At 39.9% G+C, this 18,585-nt stretch overlaps 1 protein-coding gene across 5 annotated transcripts in view; it reads left to right on the top strand.

Annotated features, from left to right (window-relative positions):
• sptan1 (spectrin alpha, non-erythrocytic 1) overlaps positions 1 to 18,585 on the top strand; it is a 70,442-nt gene that overhangs the window by 51,651 nt on the left and 206 nt on the right. For all 5 annotated transcript variants that reach the window (XM_062031496.1, XM_062031495.1, XM_062031492.1 and 2 more), the window contains 20 exons: positions 155 to 286; positions 426 to 563; positions 629 to 733; positions 2,523 to 2,728; positions 4,231 to 4,351; positions 5,739 to 5,860; positions 5,951 to 6,083; positions 6,154 to 6,252; positions 6,318 to 6,477; positions 7,789 to 7,865; positions 7,944 to 8,153; positions 8,234 to 8,530; positions 9,231 to 9,343; positions 13,605 to 13,622; positions 13,732 to 13,786; positions 15,325 to 15,521; positions 16,119 to 16,172; positions 16,254 to 16,400; positions 18,274 to 18,421; positions 18,496 to 18,585. The exon at positions 18,496 to 18,585 is cut by the window's right edge and continues 206 nt beyond it. In XM_062031496.1, coding sequence (XP_061887480.1) covers positions 155 to 286; positions 426 to 563; positions 629 to 733; positions 2,523 to 2,728; positions 4,231 to 4,351; positions 5,739 to 5,860; positions 5,951 to 6,083; positions 6,154 to 6,252; positions 6,318 to 6,477; positions 7,789 to 7,865; positions 7,944 to 8,153; positions 8,234 to 8,530; positions 9,231 to 9,343; positions 13,605 to 13,622; positions 13,732 to 13,786; positions 15,325 to 15,521; positions 16,119 to 16,172; positions 16,254 to 16,400; positions 18,274 to 18,421; positions 18,496 to 18,585 — 2,622 coding nt within the window. The remainder of the gene's footprint in view (positions 1 to 154; positions 287 to 425; positions 564 to 628; positions 734 to 2,522; positions 2,729 to 4,230; positions 4,352 to 5,738; positions 5,861 to 5,950; positions 6,084 to 6,153; positions 6,253 to 6,317; positions 6,478 to 7,788; positions 7,866 to 7,943; positions 8,154 to 8,233; positions 8,531 to 9,230; positions 9,344 to 13,604; positions 13,623 to 13,731; positions 13,787 to 15,324; positions 15,522 to 16,118; positions 16,173 to 16,253; positions 16,401 to 18,273; positions 18,422 to 18,495) is intronic.

Below are 18,585 nucleotides of genomic sequence, written 5' to 3'. Positions count from 1 at the left end.
GCCCTTAGTCAATAGCTTGGGTTGTAATTGCAATCGCATTTCCTGCATTCAATGTTAGACATGCTATCCTAAACGTAAGTTCTACCGGTGTTGCAACTTGTCATGGTATAATCTTACACTTTTTGTATCATCTTGATTGTCTCAATGGTGGCAGAGCAAACACCAGAAGCATCAAGCGTTTGAGGCGGAGCTCCATGCCAATGCTGACAGAATCCGAGGAGTGATAGATACTGGGAACTCTCTCATCCAGAGAGGGGCCTGTGCGGGCAGTGAGGATGCAGTGAAGGTATTTAAACCATGTGCTTTGTGTACATGTTAACTTGCAGTCGGCATGCTTTGAAGAATATTAGATTGATGCTGAAGTGCCATTTTAGCTGTGTGAAATGTACAGTACGTGTTGTACAAACATTTATTTTTCTCAATAGGTCCGCCTAAGTGCTTTGGACGAGCAGTGGCAGTTCCTCGTCAATAAATCTGCTGAAAAGAGTCAAAAACTTAAGGACGCCAATAAGCAGCAGAACTTTAACACTGGAATCAAAGACTTTGACTTTTGGCTCTCTGAGGTAATCATCTCAATAAGAACAGAGATGGTAAGGCTGTCTGTTGGACTGACACAATGTGTTTTTAGGTGGAAGCACTCCTTGCCTCAGAGGACTATGGTAAAGATCTGGCTTCAGTCAACAACCTGCTGAAGAAACACCAGTTGCTGGAGGCAGATATTTCTGCCCACGAGGTACATTGAACAAAGCATATCATTTCAGCAACACCAACTATATAGCGAGGTAGTATTTAATCATAGATTTTCTGTGCATAGACCACATGCAACAGTGTTTTTTGGATACATTAGATGTGTGTGTATATTGTAAAACGATATGAGATCTCCGCATCATGCTCTCTTCCTTCAATTGTCAATAACGTTTTGACCATTTTTCTCTCAAGTTAAACAGTTGATTTAACAGCAGGTAGCAGTGGGCAGTTAACTTCATATCATGCCATAACAACATTATTTATTATCTATATGCATGTTTAGGCATGTAGAGAGACTGGTAAAGTGTGGAGGCCAGCCAAGAATGGTGGTTCGTATAGCGCGGGCACAAGGGCTATAGGTCTTATATGTAGGAGAATGTTATGCGAGAGCCAAGGTGAAGGTAGTAAGTCGGGTTACAAGTAGTTAAGTGGCTCAAGTTCATGGGCTAAACACACATCTAAAATGTCTTTGGGACCCGTTTTAATTTTATATTAAAAGAAAAATGATACAATTAATTCATTTTTCAAACTGAGACTCACTGACTTTGGCTCATTTTCTGTGAAGAACATATATCAGAATACATATTTAATGACCACACACCATACACCCCCCCTACACATTTCTATTACACATAAGATGTCCGGGTCCACTGGAATAGAAGTGTGGAAATTGATGTTCTGTGTACCACACGCACCCCCCCACACACACACACACACAGCAGGCCTCATACTTGCCAACCCTCCCGTTTTTACCGGGAGACTCCCGGTATTCAGCGCCTCTCCCGATAACCTCCCGGCAGAAATTTTCTCCCGACAAACTCCCGGTATTCAGCCGGAGCTGGAGGCCACGCCTCCTCCAGCTCAATGCGGACCTGAGTGGAGACAGCCTGTTCTCACGTCCGCTTTCCCACATATATTGAATATAAACAGCTTGCCTGCCCAATGACATAACTGTAGAATGATCGAGGGCGAATTCTTGGTTTCTTATGTGGGTTTATTGTTAGGCAGTTTCATTAACGTCCTCCCAGCGCGGTAACAACACACAACAACAGCAGTCACGTTTAGTCTACCGTAAAGCAGTTAGTCTGCCGTAAACAGCAATGTTGTGACACTGTTAAACAGGACAATACTGCCATCTACTGGATAGCCTCCAGAACACTGAAATTCAAGTATTTCTTTTATTTAAATGTATAATAAAAAATATATATATATAGCTAGAATTCACTGAAAGTAAAGTATTTCATATATATATATATATATATGAAATACTTGAGTTGGTGAATTCTAGCTTAAATATATTCCCCTCTTAACCATGCCCCCAACCACGCCCCGACTCCCCACCTCCCGGTATCGGAGGTCTCAAGGTTGGCAAGTATGGCAGGCCTAGACAGGAGGAGGACAGAGTGTAGGTACACAGAACATCAGAGGGTCAAATGTGCGAGAAAATGAGAGCAGACAGTGTTGACAAACAATGTTGCAACCTTGTGTGGGAACCGCAGGTGCAGGAACACAAAAGAAGAATCCCTGTGTAGATAGATGTTTATTGGGATAAGGTAAACATCTGTTCAGTATTTTAACATAAAAGTGTTTGATTGTGAGACATTAAAAGCCACAAAATGCAACGGGTCCATCAGACCCACAAATGCTGGCTGGGTAACAACAATATGAACATTACACAAGGGTTAACCTTGATACAAGTTTTATTGACCATCCATTTTGTGGTTAGTTTTCAGACAACTCCATAATTTCTACATGTACTTTCCCCCCCGACTCAGGATCGTCTGAAGGATCTAAGTGGCCAGGCTGACAGTCTGATGGGCACTGCTTTGGACACCTCTCAAGTGAAGGAGAAGCGTGACGCCGTCAATGGCCGTTTCATCAAAATTAAAAGTATGGCAGCCAGCCGCCATGCCAAGCTCAATGAGTCTCACCGCCTGCATCAGTTCTTCAGGGACCTGGATGATGAAGAGTCTTGGATTAAGTAAGAGAGTCACTTCTTTTCTATTCTGTTTACTTTTAATCTACTGGTACACAACACCAGTCAGATTTGTTTGATACATCTTGACATTACCTCTGTTAATACTTGATATCTAACAATGGGCCTAAAAAAGTATGAGAGAAATTTGTCAAAGCAAAAATATTAGGCCTTAGGCACCCAGGTTTGCAAGGTACTGGTACTATTGACAGGTGGTTAAAATTATTTAAAAAATAATTATGAATACTTAGATACAACGATGTGAATTGTGGAGCACATGGGAGGTTCCGATAAATTTCCATGTCCGTGTATGTTGGTTTTCTTCGTCTCTCGTTTTCAAACCGGGTGCAAGGGAGTTCACTCTGTATTGCTCTCAGCACCTTAGCATGTTTATTCAATAGCAGAATTACATGAACAGAGTGCTTCAAACCAAATGAGAAATATGACTCCATCAACATGGACGAACAAGCCAGTATGTTAAATGTGTCAGAAAGTGAAGACATTGAACACTTGAACCAGTTTTTTCAACGGGAAAAAAATGCACTTCAAGATGTTCAACATTTATTGAACTACAATTTTTGCTAACAGAGATTGAGAGTCCTTTTTATTTTGTTTACTTATTAAAAAGACAATTAAGTAATGACCTTTCAATTACAATGATAAAAAATACTAATTAGAAAAAATGTGTATTGCCTTTTAAAAGGGTACTTGGATCATTGCTATATATTATATTATGATTACTTTTGTACTTAATTTGATCTCAAAATAATATCAGCAATAATTTGTAGGACATTATATTGGCTGTTCATGTTGGGATGGCTTCCGCCATCCTCGTCACTGCCGTTGTGTCCTTGGACAAGACATGTTACCCACCTGCTCCCAGTGCCACCCACACTGGTTTAAATGTAACTTCGATAATGGGTTTCACTATGTAAAGCGCTTTAAGTCACTAGAACAAAGCGCTCTATAAATATAATTCACTTCACTTCATGCTGCCAAATTACAATTTTTTTGGGACAGATTAATGACACTTTTGAAATTAAATTAATCGTGATTAATTACAAATAATTACTTGCTTGCATAATTCAAATGAACTGATTAATTACAATTTAATTGTCAGAATGTCATACAGGAACATTTTTAAATATTTTACTTGAACGCACGTCATTTATTTGCTCAAAAGTTGGTAACAGGTTTATCTTGAAGTTAAATTTGCCGGCGAGCACACCAGTCATTCTCTTCACTCATCTTTGCAATGGCTTGTGCATTGACCCGATCACTGACGATAAAGCAACCCGCGCCGCCTTTCAGGTAACTATCCGTGGTTACGTTAAAGGAGCATTTACGGTCAAAATAAATTGCGTGATTAATCTCCATGTAGGTACATATGATTAGTGCAATTATATTGTTGTGATTAATCACAAATTAACTCGTTATTTTTGACAGCCCTCATTTTAAAATAACCTTGCCAACGAGCTGCTGTGTATTTTTGCCCCAACATCAAACAGGGAGAAGAAGTTGCTTGTAAGTTCAGAGGACTATGGACGTGATTTGACTGGAGTTCAGAATCTCAGGAAGAAACACAAGCGGCTTGAAGCTGAGCTGGGAGCCCACGAGCCAGCGATAAAGGTCAGAATAAATCATGTGTTTACACTACAGCGTGCTTTTGTCAAAACATAACTTTTCTATTTGTGAAAAAGCCCTTCTTACTTAACTCGTAACAATCCATTGTAAGTTGAATGATGGTGGATATTAGAGATGTCGATAAATGCTTTAAAATGTAAAATCGGAAATCATCTGTATCGGTTTCAACCTCCCGATTTTCCCGGGAGACTCCGGAATTTCAGTGCCCCTCCCGAAAATCTCCCGGGGCAACCATTCTCCCGAATTTCTCCCGATTTCCACCCGGACAACATTATTGGGGGCGTGCCTTAAAAGCACTGCCTTTAGCGTCCTCTACAACCTGTCGTCATGTCAGCTTTTCCTCCATACAAACAGCGTGCCAGCCCAGTCACATAATATATGCGGCTTTTACACACACATAAGTGAATGCAAGGCATACTTGATCAACAGCCATACTGGTCACACTGAGGGTGTCCGTATAAACAACTTTTAATACTGTTACAAATATGCGACACACTGTGAACCTACACCAAACAAGAATGACAACCCCCCCCTGCCCCCATCTCCCGAATTCGGAGGTCTCAAGGTTGGCAAGTATGCTCTAGTATACTCTGGACTGAAGCTGTGTGCCTTCATTGTTTTTGTAGCTGTTGTTTTGAGGCATGATTAAAAAAAAATACAAATAATGCACTTTGTGAAAGTCAAAGTATAGTATTTCCCGTAGTTGTAGTGGGTATTAGGATTATCTCGGGGAGAGCATGTCCCAAATTCCAAGCTGCTGTTTTGAGGCCCACGTTAATCAATTCATGGTAAAGTTACATTGTTTAATGCATCCAGCGGGGCATCACAACAAAATTAGGCATAATAATGTGTTAATTCCACGACTGTATATATCGGTATCGGTTGATATCGGAATCGGTAATTAAGAGTTGGACAATATCGGATATCGGCAAAAAAGCCATTATCGGACATCTCTAGTGGATATAGCAAAGAGCAAGTACAACACATGCAAGACATTTGTAATTTTTTACTAATTCATACTGCTAAAAAAATTTATATAAATGTTATTGTTTTGTTATTTGAAAAAAACAATAATTTTTAGTGTTGTACAAATGTATTGAATTAAGAAAATAAAATATATTTATCAATAGTAAAAATGTATCTTTTGTAAATTAGTTCGTTTAACTGACACACTGTTAATTTGGGTTCCATTTTGGAATAGTCACATGACAACCAATCCTAAATGTTTCTTATATGTCACTTTCAAACACAAATATGTATAAAACACATTTAAAGCCTTTTTATCGGGTATGAGGATTAGGTTTCAGGAGTTTGTTGAGTTGGATATGTTAATACTGAAATGTTAAAATCTTGTACCGGTACATGCTTCCAGTCGGTGCTGGATACTGGAAAGAAGCTGTCTGATGACAACACCATTGGTCAAGAGGAGATCCAGCAGAGACTGTCCCAGTTTGTTGACCACTGGAAAGAACTCAAAGACTTATCCGGAGCAAGGTAAAAGCACCCCATATATATATAAATAGGTGTATGTAGTATGTAAATAAAGTAGACCAAGAACATTTGAGTAAATGTGTGTTCATGTAGGGGTCAGAGGCTGGAGGAATCGTTGGACTACCAGCAGTTTGTGGCAAACGTGGAAGAAGAAGAAGCATGGATTAATGAGAAACTGAATTTAGTGGGCAGTGAAGACTATGGAGACACACTGGCTGCTGTGCAGGTACTCATTCTACTTAAATTTGTTCAAGTTTATTTTCTGAGTCTTTCTAAGGGTGCTTTGTTTCTGACAGGGATTGCTTAAAAAGCATGAGGCCTTTGAGACAGACTTCACCGTTCACAGAGACCGAGTTAGTGATGTCTGTGCCAATGGAGAAGACCTCATTAAGAAGGTACAATCTGTGCAACGGGCAGAGAAACAAACTTGCATTCTACAACCCAATATTTGTTTCCCTAGAACAACCATCATGTTGACAACATCACCTCCAAGATGTCAGCTCTGCAAGGCAAGGTGTCGGAGCTCAGTCGGGCAGCTGCTCAGAGGAAGGCTAAGCTGGATGAGAACTCCGCTTTCCTGCAGTTCAACTGGAAGGCTGATGTGGTGGAGTCTTGGATTGGTATGAAAGATAGTACAGAAGAGCATTTTCACTGTCCTTACTAGTCTACCGTATTTTTCGGAGTATAAGTCGCTCCGGAGTATAAGTCGCACCGGCCTAAAATGCATAATAAAGAAGGAAAAAAACGTATACAGTATAAGTCGCATTTTTTGGGGAAATTTATTTCATAAAACCCAACACCAAGAACAGACATTTGAAAGGCAATTTAAAATAAATAAGGAATAGTGAACAACAGGCTGAATAAGTGTACGTTATATGACGCATAAATAACCAACTGAGAACGTGCCTGGTATGTTAACGTAACATATGGTAAGAGTCATCCAAATAACTATAACATATAGAACATGCTATACGTTTACCAAACAATCTGTCACTCCTAATCGCTAAATCCCATGAAATCTTATACGTCTAGTCTCTTACGTGAATGAGCTAAATAATATTATTTGATATTTTACGGTAATGTGTTAATAATTTCACACATAAGTCGCTCCTGAGTATAAGTCACACCCCCGGCCAAACTATGGAAAAAACTGCGACTTATAGTCCGAAAAAGACTTTATATATTTTGTACTCCTGGTGCACTGCGCACAAAAGGGTGAAAATGTGTGAAAATATGCACTTGTGCTTTTATTTCATGACAAATATTCACATGGTGACACTATTGTTAATTAAACCTTGAAGTGTGACCCCTCGTACACACATATAGGTAACTGACAAGTATGCGTGTACAATTAGAATGTGAAAAACATGGCCTCCATACAGCTTCACATTTTCAAAGACACGGGACAAGTTGCTAATCGTCATTGATTATTCGTCTAATAGAATCAAACTTTGCATTTCTGTATTACATGCAGCGGTGCAAAAAAAAACAACACATCTGTTATCACCACAGTTCAATGTTTTGAATTGTCCTAATTTTCCCTCCTGTAAGGCGCCCCTGATTACATGTATGATAGCATTCTTCCAAAGCATATGGGCCGCTGCTAATATGGTTTTCAGTAGCTTCTTGTTTTTGGCCACGTTACAAACTCTCATGTAAAGTTTTGGGTTCTGCTTTCCAAGTTTATGTTTTTTAAGGGTGGCAAGTTTACAATGAGTTATGATTATATTTATCATAATAATAGTGTAATATTTTACATGACTGTACTGTTAGTTTTCATTTCAAAATGAATTATGATGCCAATACAGCATCAAACGAGATTATAGTTTTTAGTTTACCAATACCCACGATCATCATTATTCAGCTATGGAGATATTTTTATTTGTTTTTTGTTGTTTTTTTGTAACCATCAGCTTGTGGTTTCTATTCAGGAGAGAAAGAGAACAGCCTGAAGACGGATGACTATGGCAGAGACCTTTCCTCTGTCCAGACTTTGCTGACTAAGCAGGTATGTCTTGCATATAAACTCCTCCAAACTACTTATCAGTCTCCACTCACTGACCGTTTTATCACTGTGGGGCTGCAGGAGACTTTTGATGCCGGACTTCAAGCCTTCCAGCAAGAGGGCATCACCAGTATCACAGCTCTCAAAGACCAGTTGTTAGCTGCCAAGCACGTCCAGTCAAAAGCAATAGAAGCTCGTCATGCTGCCTTAATGAAGCGCTGGAACCAGCTGTTGTCCAACTCAGCAGCTCGCAAGAAGAAGCTTCTGGAGGCTCAAGAGCACTTCAGAAAGGTAGAGATCCAGAGGAGTACAATGTTGATTGGCTGCACGTATCACTTTAAAAAAAATCAACATTTGTGTCCCCTCTTTAGGTAGAAGACTTGTTTCTTACTTTTGCCAAAAAGGCATCAGCCTTTAACAGCTGGTTTGAGAATGCCGAGGAGGACCTGACAGACCCAGTCAGGTGCAATTCTCTGGAAGAAATCCGGGCACTGCGTGAAGCCCATGAGGCCTTCCGGTCATCGCTGACCTCAGCGCATACCGATTTCAACCAGCTGGCTGAACTGGACACGCAGATTAAGAACTACCAGGTGGTGTCCAACCCGTACACCTGGTTCACAATGGAAGCTTTGGAAGAAACATGGAGAAATCTGCAAAAGATAATCAAGGTACCCTCAGTCATTCTTACTAGCCTTTATTTACTCTGATTGGTGGCTTGAAATACACTAACTGCAAATATGTCTCATATATGTGATTTTACCCCCAATATTGCTCATTTAAAACATGGATTTATAGTATTTCCATCCACCTTTTGCTTATTAAAGTCTGGTTGAAGGACATGCCAGACTTCTCTGTCTTGGCCAGTTCCTTCAATGAGACATTCCCAGGACCACAGTGAGACTGTAGAGTAGTGAGATAGTAACCCCATCCAGCAAGTCTTTGGTCTAACCCGGGTTCTCTTACAGATGAAGAACAATCTGCTATATGTGCTGCTCTTGGTGTAGTTTACCACCGTCAGTAACCTGTTAGGGTTAATCGTTGAATCTTAAAAGCCCTAAAGTGTCCAAAGATTGCTCGGAGGTGTGAATGCACCGCAGAACCTTAGCGGTCAGACCAATTTGTTTTTAATTAAATATAATAAAATGCATAGGCAATTGTGTAACAATTTCATGGGGAGATTATAAATTTAGATTCATATACAGTCATAGTTACGATGTGGCCCTCATGAAAACAAGTTGGACACCCCTGATCAACATGCATTAAATCCATAAATCAACGTCATCGTAATGCAGAGCTGTGAGAAATTTGTTTATAAATACTGATGTTCTCATAATAATTTTCCTTTCCCTGCCGCCTCTGTGAATGTAGGAGCGAGAACTAGAGCTGCAGAAAGAGCAGAGAAGGCAGGAGGAGAATGACAAGTTGCGTCAGGAGTTTGCACAGCATGCCAACGCTTTCCATCAATGGCTGCAAGAAACCAGGTAGAGGAATCCTTCTTTCACTGTATAAATATACTGTAAGTTCTACAGTTAGTATGTTTAAGCTTTGAATATGCTTTTAAACTTTACACTTGCTTGGTTTTACTTTAAAGGGGACCTAATACCCTAAACCAACTTTCCTTAGCTATGCTACCTGTTTTTGTGTATTTGAGATCTGCATAAATACCAGAATAAAAAAAGTCGAAGTGGAGGCACGTAAATAAGACCGCCCACAAAATGACGCATTCTGAAGAGACAGTTAGTAAGCGGTTTGAAGGTGGTCTGTAAAACATTATCTATGCAAAATTTGGACCAAGGAACCACCATTACATGTTATGTAGATCACAAGGAGTGTGTGGGAAAAAAATCATAATATTTCACACTTGCAAATGAGACTCAGATAATAACAACTGGACAGCAAAGATGCTATCAACTCACGATTAAATGTAAGATTTAAAAAAATTAAATGTTATAATTAAATAAATTAACATTTATTACCACATGAACACACAAAGGTACAGAAAATGTGTACAATTGAGTACCTGTATCAATTCCCAGGTACCTGGAATTGGTACCGTATCAGTTCAAATGTAGTGGATTCAGCAAAGTGTACCTGTGGATTTGTCCTTACAAAAGTCAACATCTTCAACAATAAAAAAAAATCCTGGTCTTTCAGCGCCATCATTTCCATGATGAAATAACTCCATATTCTATTCTCTACTGCTCGCTAGTGTTAGCATATCTGAGTTACTTTGTTGACATATGGGGAAATAACCACAAAAGTACACTTCATTCATTAATAACCGTGTTACAAAAAAGATCAGTTATAATATTACATAATGTTGGATATAGAGAACATACAAACCCTTTATTCATTTAATCGAAAATAATGAAACTCTACAACATAGTGAATTTGCAAACAGCTAAAATTATACACGAAGCAAATTACAATCTGCTACACAATAATATACAACAATTATTCTCTACAAAAGAGGAGAAATATAATCTTAGAGAAAAATGTAATTTAAAACATTTGTACGAACGTACAACACTTAAGACCTTCAGTATATCAGTATGTGGAATTCAATTATGGAATGGATTAAGCAAATAAATCAAACAATGTACTAATATGATCCACTTCAAGAAACTCTTCAAACTTAAAGTGTTTACAAAGTACGAAGAATAAGAACCATGATAAACATTCTCAATTAATTTCATCCATCCATTCATTTTCTAGATAATCTTACTTATCTCACCATATGAAATATAACTTACTTCACTAATTAATTATTTATTTATTTTTATTGTTATTAGTTATGGAGTATATTGTGAATAAATTGAGAACAGGAAGTGAACAAAAGTTTTAGTAACTGCTATGTAAAGGAAAAGGGTTAGGATTAAATAAACTCTGCTTCTTCTTACTCCTTTTTCAAACATGTTGAATAGAGAAACTGGAAATTGTGATTTTTCATGTTGTATGCATGCATGTTCTAAATAAACACAAACTCAACTCAACTCAACAGATCGCTTAAGTTCTCCAATCATCTCTGCCATTTAAAACACTCGCAGCCATTTTCAAACTACACAGCAATAGAACCAAATCACGGGTCTTTCTTTGCAGCTGGCTTTGGCGCAGCTTCTTTAGAAGCCGACGTCTTCCGAGGCTTTCAAAACACTGTTGTAGTGATGCTGGTGTTTCAGGCGGCTGACAAGGTTTGATGTCTTAGTACGAAAAAATGTCTTCCTCTGAAAGTGAAGATGTCTCACACGTTGTTTACAATGAGCTCTAGGGGAGGTTATGACAGGTTCACAGTAAGGCATGTACCGTATTTTTCGGATTATAAATCGCTCCGGAGTATAAATCGCACCGGCCGAAAATGCATAATAAAGAAGGAAAAAAACATATATACCGCACTTTTCGGACTATAAGTCGCACCGGCCGAAAATGCATAATAAAGAAGGAAAAAAACATATATAAGTCGCACTGGAGTATAAGTCGCATTTTTTGGGGAAATTCATTTGATAAAACCCAACACCAAGAATAGACATTTGCAAGGCAATTTAAAATAAAGAATAGTGAACAACAGGCTGAATAAGTGTACGTCATATGACGCATAAATAACCAACTGAGAACGTGCCTGGTATGTTAACGTAACATATTATGGTAAGAGTCATTCAAATAACTATAACATATAGAACATGCTATACGTTTACCAAACAATCTGTCACTCCTAATCGCTAAATCCCATGAAATCTTATACGTCTAGTCCGAGGGTCGGCAACCCGCGGCTCTAGAGCCACATGCGGCTCTTTAGCGCCGCCCTAGTGGCTCTCTGAAGCTTTTTCCAAAATGTATGAAAAATGGAAAAATATATTTTTTGTGTTAATATGGCTTCTGCACCGCCAAGCATGACACAAACCTCCCTAATTGTTATAAAGCACACTGTTTATATTAAACATGCTTCGCTGATTCGAGTATTTGGCGAGCGCCGTTTTGTCCTACTAATTTTGGCGGTCCTTGAACTCACCGTAGTTTGTTTACATGTATATAACTTTCTCCGACTTTCTAGGACGTGTTTTATGCCACTTCTTTTTCTGTCTCATTTTGTCCACCAAACTTTTAACGTTGTGCATGAATGCACAAAGGTGAGTATTGTTGATGTTATTGACTTGTGTGGAGTGCTAATCAGACATATTTGGTCACTGCATGACTGCAAGCTAATCGATGCTAACATGCTATTTAGGCTAGCTATATGTACATACTGCATCATTATGCCTTATTTGTAGCTATATTTGAGGTAATTTAGTTTCCTTTAAGTCCTCTTAATTACATTTATATCTCATGACACACTATCTGTATGTAATACGGCTTTTAATTTTTTGCGGCTCCAGACAGATTTGTTTTTGTATTTTTGGTCCAATATGGCTCTTTCAACATTTTGGGTTGCCGAACCCTGGTATAGTCTCTTACGTGAATGAGCTAAATAATATTATTTGATATTTTACGGTAATGTGTTAATAATTTCACACATAAGTCGCTCCTGAGTATAAGTCGCACCCCCGGCCAAACTATGGAAAAAAACTGCGACTTATAGTCCGAAAAATACGGTAAGTCACGCTAGAGTATAAGTTGCATTTTGGGGGGAAATTTATTTGATAAAATCCAACACCAAGAATAGACATTTGAAAGGCAATGTAAAACAAATAAAGAATAGTGAACAACAGGCTGAATAAGTGTACGTTATATGACGCATAAATAACCAACTGAGAACGTGCCTGGTATGTTAACGTAACATATTATGGTAAGAGTCATTCAAATAACTATAACATATAGAACATGCTATACGTTTACCAAACAATCTGTCACTCCTAATCGCTAAATCCCATGAAATCTTCCTCGGTGTCGCTTCTAAACAACTCCAAAGGTAGACAATGCGCCGCTTCCTCTTCTATCGGTACGTCGCTTACGTCAGAGTCATCGTCAGTTGCAGTTCCAATTATTCCAGCCTTTTTGAATCCGGACAGGATGGTTTCGGTTGTCACTGAAGCCCATGCTTTGTCGATCCATCCAATGACATCCAGAAAAGTTGCATGGTGCATTCTCCCGGTTGCCGTGAATCCGTGCTCTCCTTCCGTCATCCACTGCTCCCACAGGTTGCGCAGGACTGCCTTAAAGCCCTTCTCAGTTTTTATAAGTTACCGCCAATGTTGAAATGATCAATTTTCATAGGTACGGAAGTAGTAGCAGGTAGCATCTTTTTTTTCACAATGCACTTCTGCCCGCCGAATTCTTATTGGATGACATATGTGTGTGACGATTGCGGATATACGCCTAGTCTCTTACGTGAATGAGATAAATAATATTATTTGATATTTTATGGTAATGTTTTAATAATTTCACACATAAATTGCTCCAGAGTATAAATCGCACACCTGGCCAAACTATGAAAAAAACTGCGATTTATAATCCGAAAAATACCCTATGAGGAAAGGAGCGCTGGATTTGCTCACCCTAACCCACCTACAGCACAGTATGGGTAATCTCGCCTCAGTGGAGCATTTTTTTAATGTTATCGTTTTGACGTCATAATTCCTCATATCGGACTGATAATTATTGTGCACCCTAATCTTTAAGACATTAAACACATTTTCATGATTAAAAAAATGCAAATGACATGTACCATGAATAGACTTGACATGTTTTGCATGTTTCTCTTCCTCTACCTCCCTGTCGTCTTGGCTGGTATCCTGTTGCTCGGATCAGGACCTATCTTCTGGACGGGTTAATATCACATTTTTTTTCTTGAATTTAGTTGATTTGGTTTCTGGTGATGTGTTGTTGGGAAATGTCAATAATGTGTTCTTCCTTTCCAAAATGTTTTTTGTGTCAGGTCCTGTATGGTTGAAGAGTCGGGAACACTTGAATCCCAACTGGAGGCCACGAAGGTAAAAGTCCTTACATCTCCACTCGTACAGTATATTGCCAAAAGTATTTGGCCGCCCAGCCAAACGATCACAATCAGGTGTCCTAATCACTTGGCCTGGCCGCAGGTGTATAAAATCAAGCACTTAGGCATGGAGACTGTTTCTACAAACATTTGTGAAAGAATGGGCTGCACTCAGGAGCTCAGTGATTTCCAGCGTGGAACTGTCATTGGATGCCACCTGTGCAACAAATCCAGTCGTGAAATTTCCTCGCTCCTAAATATTCCAAAGTCAACTGTCGGCTTTATTATAAGAAAATGGAAGAGTTTGGGAACAACAGCAACTCAGCCACCAAGTGGTAGGCCACGTAAACTGACAGAGTGCATAGTGCAAAGACTTTCTGCACAGTCAGTTGCTACAGAGCTCCAAACTTCATGTGACATTCCAATTAGCCCACGTACAGTACGCAGAGAGCTTCATGGAATGGGTTTCCATGGCCGAGCAGCTGCATCTAAGCCATACATCACCAAGTCCAATGCAAAGTGTCGGATGCAGTGGTGTAAAGCACATCGCCACTGGACTCTAGAGCAGTGGAGACGCCTTCTGTGGAGTGATGAGTCACACTTTTCCATCTGGCAATCTGATGGACGAGTCTGGGTTTGGAGGTTGCCAGGAGAACGCTACATTTTGGACTGCATTGTGCCGAGTGTAAAATTTGGAGGAGGAGGAATTATGGTGTTGGTTTGTTTTTCAGGCTTTGGGCTTGGCCCCTTAGTTCCAGTGAAATGAACTTTGAATGCTCCAGGATATCAAAACATTTTGGACAATTCCATGCTCCCAACCTTGTGGGAACAGTTTGGAGCGGGCCCCTTCCTCTTCCAACATGACTGTGCACCTGTGCACAAAGCAAGCTCCATAAAGACATGGATGACAGAGTCTGGTGTGGATGAACTTGACTGGCTTGCACAGAGTCCTGACCTGAACCCGATAGAACACCTTTTGGATGAATTAGAACGGAGACTGAGAGCCAGGCCTTGAACAATTGATGTGTGACCTCACCGATGCGCTTTTGGAAGAATGGTGGAAAATTCCTATAAACACACTCCGCAACCTTGTGGACAGCCTTCCCAGAAGAGTTGAAGCTGTAATAGCTGCAAAAGGTGGACGGAATGTGAGTGTGAATGTTGTCTATCGGTAGAAAATGGATGGATGGATGGATGGATGGATGGATGGTGGACCGACATCATATTGAACCCTATGGGTTAGGAATGGGATGGCACTTCGAGTTCATATGTGAGTCAAGGCAGGTGGCCAAATACTTTTGGCAATATAGTGTATGTGAGCCTTATATAAGCATCCTTGTTTTTGTCAGACAATTGTTATGATGTGATGACAAAAACTGTCACTTTCTATGCTTAACGTTTTATTACATCATCATAGTAATTATTATGGCTTTAATCTCCTCAATTTTAAATGTTGGCATACGCTCTCTTGTGTGTTTTGTGTCTATAAAGCAGTCAGGTGATACAAATGATTGTGTTCTGTGTGTGTTTGTGCAGCGCAAACACCAGGAGATTCGTGCCATGCGCAGCCAGCTGAAGAAGATAGAAGACCTGGGTGCCGCGATGGAAGAAGCGCTCATATTGGACAACAAGTACACGGAACACAGCACGGTGGGATTGGCGCAGCAGTGGGACCAACTGGACCAGCTGGGGATGAGGATGCAACACAACCTGGAGCAGCAGATACAAGCCAGGTACACAAACAACACAAGCTCTTTAATATCTAACAACTCTCAACTGGAGCAATCACTTAAGATACGTAAAGAAGTGAAATAATACTATTTTCATCATTCTGTTCAAACGCATTAACAACATGGCTGTGGATAATGTAGTGGTTCATATAGCAGATATTTATAACGCTGCTGCAAACTAAATTCTCTGACTTGTACTAACAAATGCGAAGACAAAATCATAGTCCATTTTATTGATCCTGCATCAGTTTTACTTCAGTGATTTAAAGACTCGTATGCAGTTTCAAGTCAGTACTGTGTGGTTGTGTCATGCTGTGCCACATATCACGCATACTGTTGTGCCAGGTGTATCATCATGCAGCACCGCGTGTCACGTTGCGCCAGGTATCATGTTGCACAGTATCATGATGCACCGCCACATATCATGTTGCACCACATGTAATGCTGTGCAGCCACATGTTGCTCCGCGTATCATGTTGCACTACATATCATGTTGCACTACATATCACGCTGCGCCTGCATAGACCATGTAGGAGGTTGCAGAGTCTTAAGAGTTGACATGGTCAGCGTCTGTCCACAACTTTTTGCTTCTCCTCCCAGGAACACGACAGGTGTGACAGAGGAGGCTCTGAAGGAGTTCAGCATGATGTTCAAGTATGTGACGTGTGCCAACATCTTGCTGTTGTATTCATGTCATGCCTGAACATTCATCATCTGCCTTTCTTGTTCCTAAAGACACTTTGACAAGGAGAAGTCAGGCCGTCTGAACCACCAGGAGTTCAAGTCATGCTTGCGCTCGCTGGGTTACGACCTTCCGATGGTGGAAGAGGGGGAACCTGATCCTGAGTTTGAGGCCATACTCGACACGGTTGATCCAAACAGGTCTGTCAATCATTTCCACTCACCAGTCTTTCTCTAAAATATTAAACAATGTACTTTAAAGCCATGATTATTACCAACAATCTATGGAACATTTGATTTGTATCTTCTTTGCAAGTATTACTAATACCATATATTCTGGACTAGGGTTGTACGGTATACCGGTATTAGTATAGTATCGCGATACTAATGAATCATATTCGGTACTATACCGCCTCTGAAAAGTACCGGTCCGAATTTTTCAAATCAGTCGAGAAATGTTGTAGTAGTAACATGTTGAATTGAGAAATGGTATTACGGAATTCCTGGAATTTCGGGAAAACCGGCAATTTTTCCAGTTAAAAAAACAACTTCGTTTTTTGTCCTGATTAAGAGAACTGTTTTGACGGTGGAACGGTTGAAATCCTTTGAAAAATGTGGAAGGAGTAGTCACCAGAAAAAAGGGTGGAAATGGGGCTCTGGAAAAGCAGGAATTCTGGAAAATTCTGAAACTTTTTTGACCTTGGAAAAATTATAGTCTAAATTTCCAGGATGGTGAAATGTGTTGGAGGTGAATGGTTTGAATCGCTTGAAAAATGTGGAAATGGTGGAAGTTTGAAAAATGGTCGATTCATTTTGAATGGGAAAAATGTCCCGGAAAACCTGGAATTATGTGAATTCTGGGAATTTGTCAAGGGAAAGCCCGCAATTCCCGAATAGGCTGAACAGTTTGAAGTTGAAACGGTTTGAATCGGGTGAAAAATGTGGAAGGTAGAGCGCGTCAAAATCTGGAGAAGAATAATAATAAGTTTAAATAGATGAATTTAGGTGTAGAAAACCATATGTGTGAATGCTTTGGAGCATTCACACAATAATTAGTGTTGTGATATGTGTTGAGATTTTAACCCCCAGTTATAGTTGAAATTAGAGATGTCCGATAATGGCTTTTTTGCCGATATCCGATATTGTCCAACTCTTAATTACAGATTCCGATATGAACCGATACCAATATATACAGTCGTGGAATTAACACATTATGCCTAATTTTGTTGTGATGCCCCGCTGGATGCATTAAACAATGTAACAATGTTTTCCAAAATAAATCAACTCAAGTTATGGTAAAAAATGCCAACATGGCACTGCCATATTTATTATTGAAGTCACAAAGTGCTTTTTTTTTTTAACATGCCTCAAAACAGCAGCTTGGAATTTGGGACATGCTCTCCCTGGGAGAGCATGAGGAGGTTGTGGTTGGGGGCAGGATAGGGAATAGCGGGGGTGTATATTGTAGTGTCCCGGAAGAGTTAGTGCTGCAAGGGGTTCTGGGTATTTGTTCTGTTGTGTTTATGTTGTGTTACAGTGCGGATGTTCTCCCGAAATGTGTTTGTCATTCTTGTTTGGTGTGGGTTCACAGTGTGGCATGCAGTGTTAAAGTTGTTTATACGCCCACCCTCAGTGTGACCTGTATGGCTGTTGACCAAGTATGCATGTATTCACTTGTGTGTGTGAAAAGCCGTAGATATTACGTGGCTGGGCCGGCACGCAAAGGCAGTGCCTTTAAGGCATTTTATTTTTTGAAACCGATACTGATAATTTTGAAACCGATACCGATAATTTTCGATATTACATTTTAAAGCATTTATTGGCCGATAATATCGGCAGTTTGATATTATCGGACATCTCTAGTTGAAATATACAGAAAGAATAAAGAAGTGGACTTTTGTTGGTGAATGATGCAACTTTCTGTGGACCACATGACTTGTGGAATATTCTTCAGAGGGAGTGATGTGTTAGGGTAGCAGGGCTAAAGTGTGAATTGTCATGACATTGTTATTGTTTCAGGAAAATAAGTTGAGTTAGAAAATATTTCAAAATGATGCTTTATGAACTGTTGCAGGGATGGTAACGTGTCTCTGCAAGAATACATGGCCTTCATGATCAGCCGTGAGACAGAAAATGTCAAATCCAGCGAGGAGATCGAGAGCGCATTCCGAGCTTTAAGTACGGAGAACAAGCCGTACGTGACTAAAGAAGAGCTTTATCAGGTGAGTTGAGTGCTGCTTGTGCACGTTCTTCACTGTCACAACTGCTTCTTCACCTTCTTCTGCTGCTCCTACAGAACCTGACCAAGGAACAAGCAGATTACTGCCTCTCGCACATGAAGCCCTACCTTGACAACAAGGGCCGGGAGCTGCCGTCAGCGTTTGAC

Source organism: Entelurus aequoreus, linkage group LG21 (genome assembly GCF_033978785.1).
Source record: "Entelurus aequoreus isolate RoL-2023_Sb linkage group LG21, RoL_Eaeq_v1.1, whole genome shotgun sequence".
Lineage (NCBI taxonomy): Eukaryota > Metazoa > Chordata > Actinopteri > Syngnathiformes > Syngnathidae > Entelurus > Entelurus aequoreus.
This window is presented reverse-complemented; position numbering and strand designations above follow the sequence as displayed.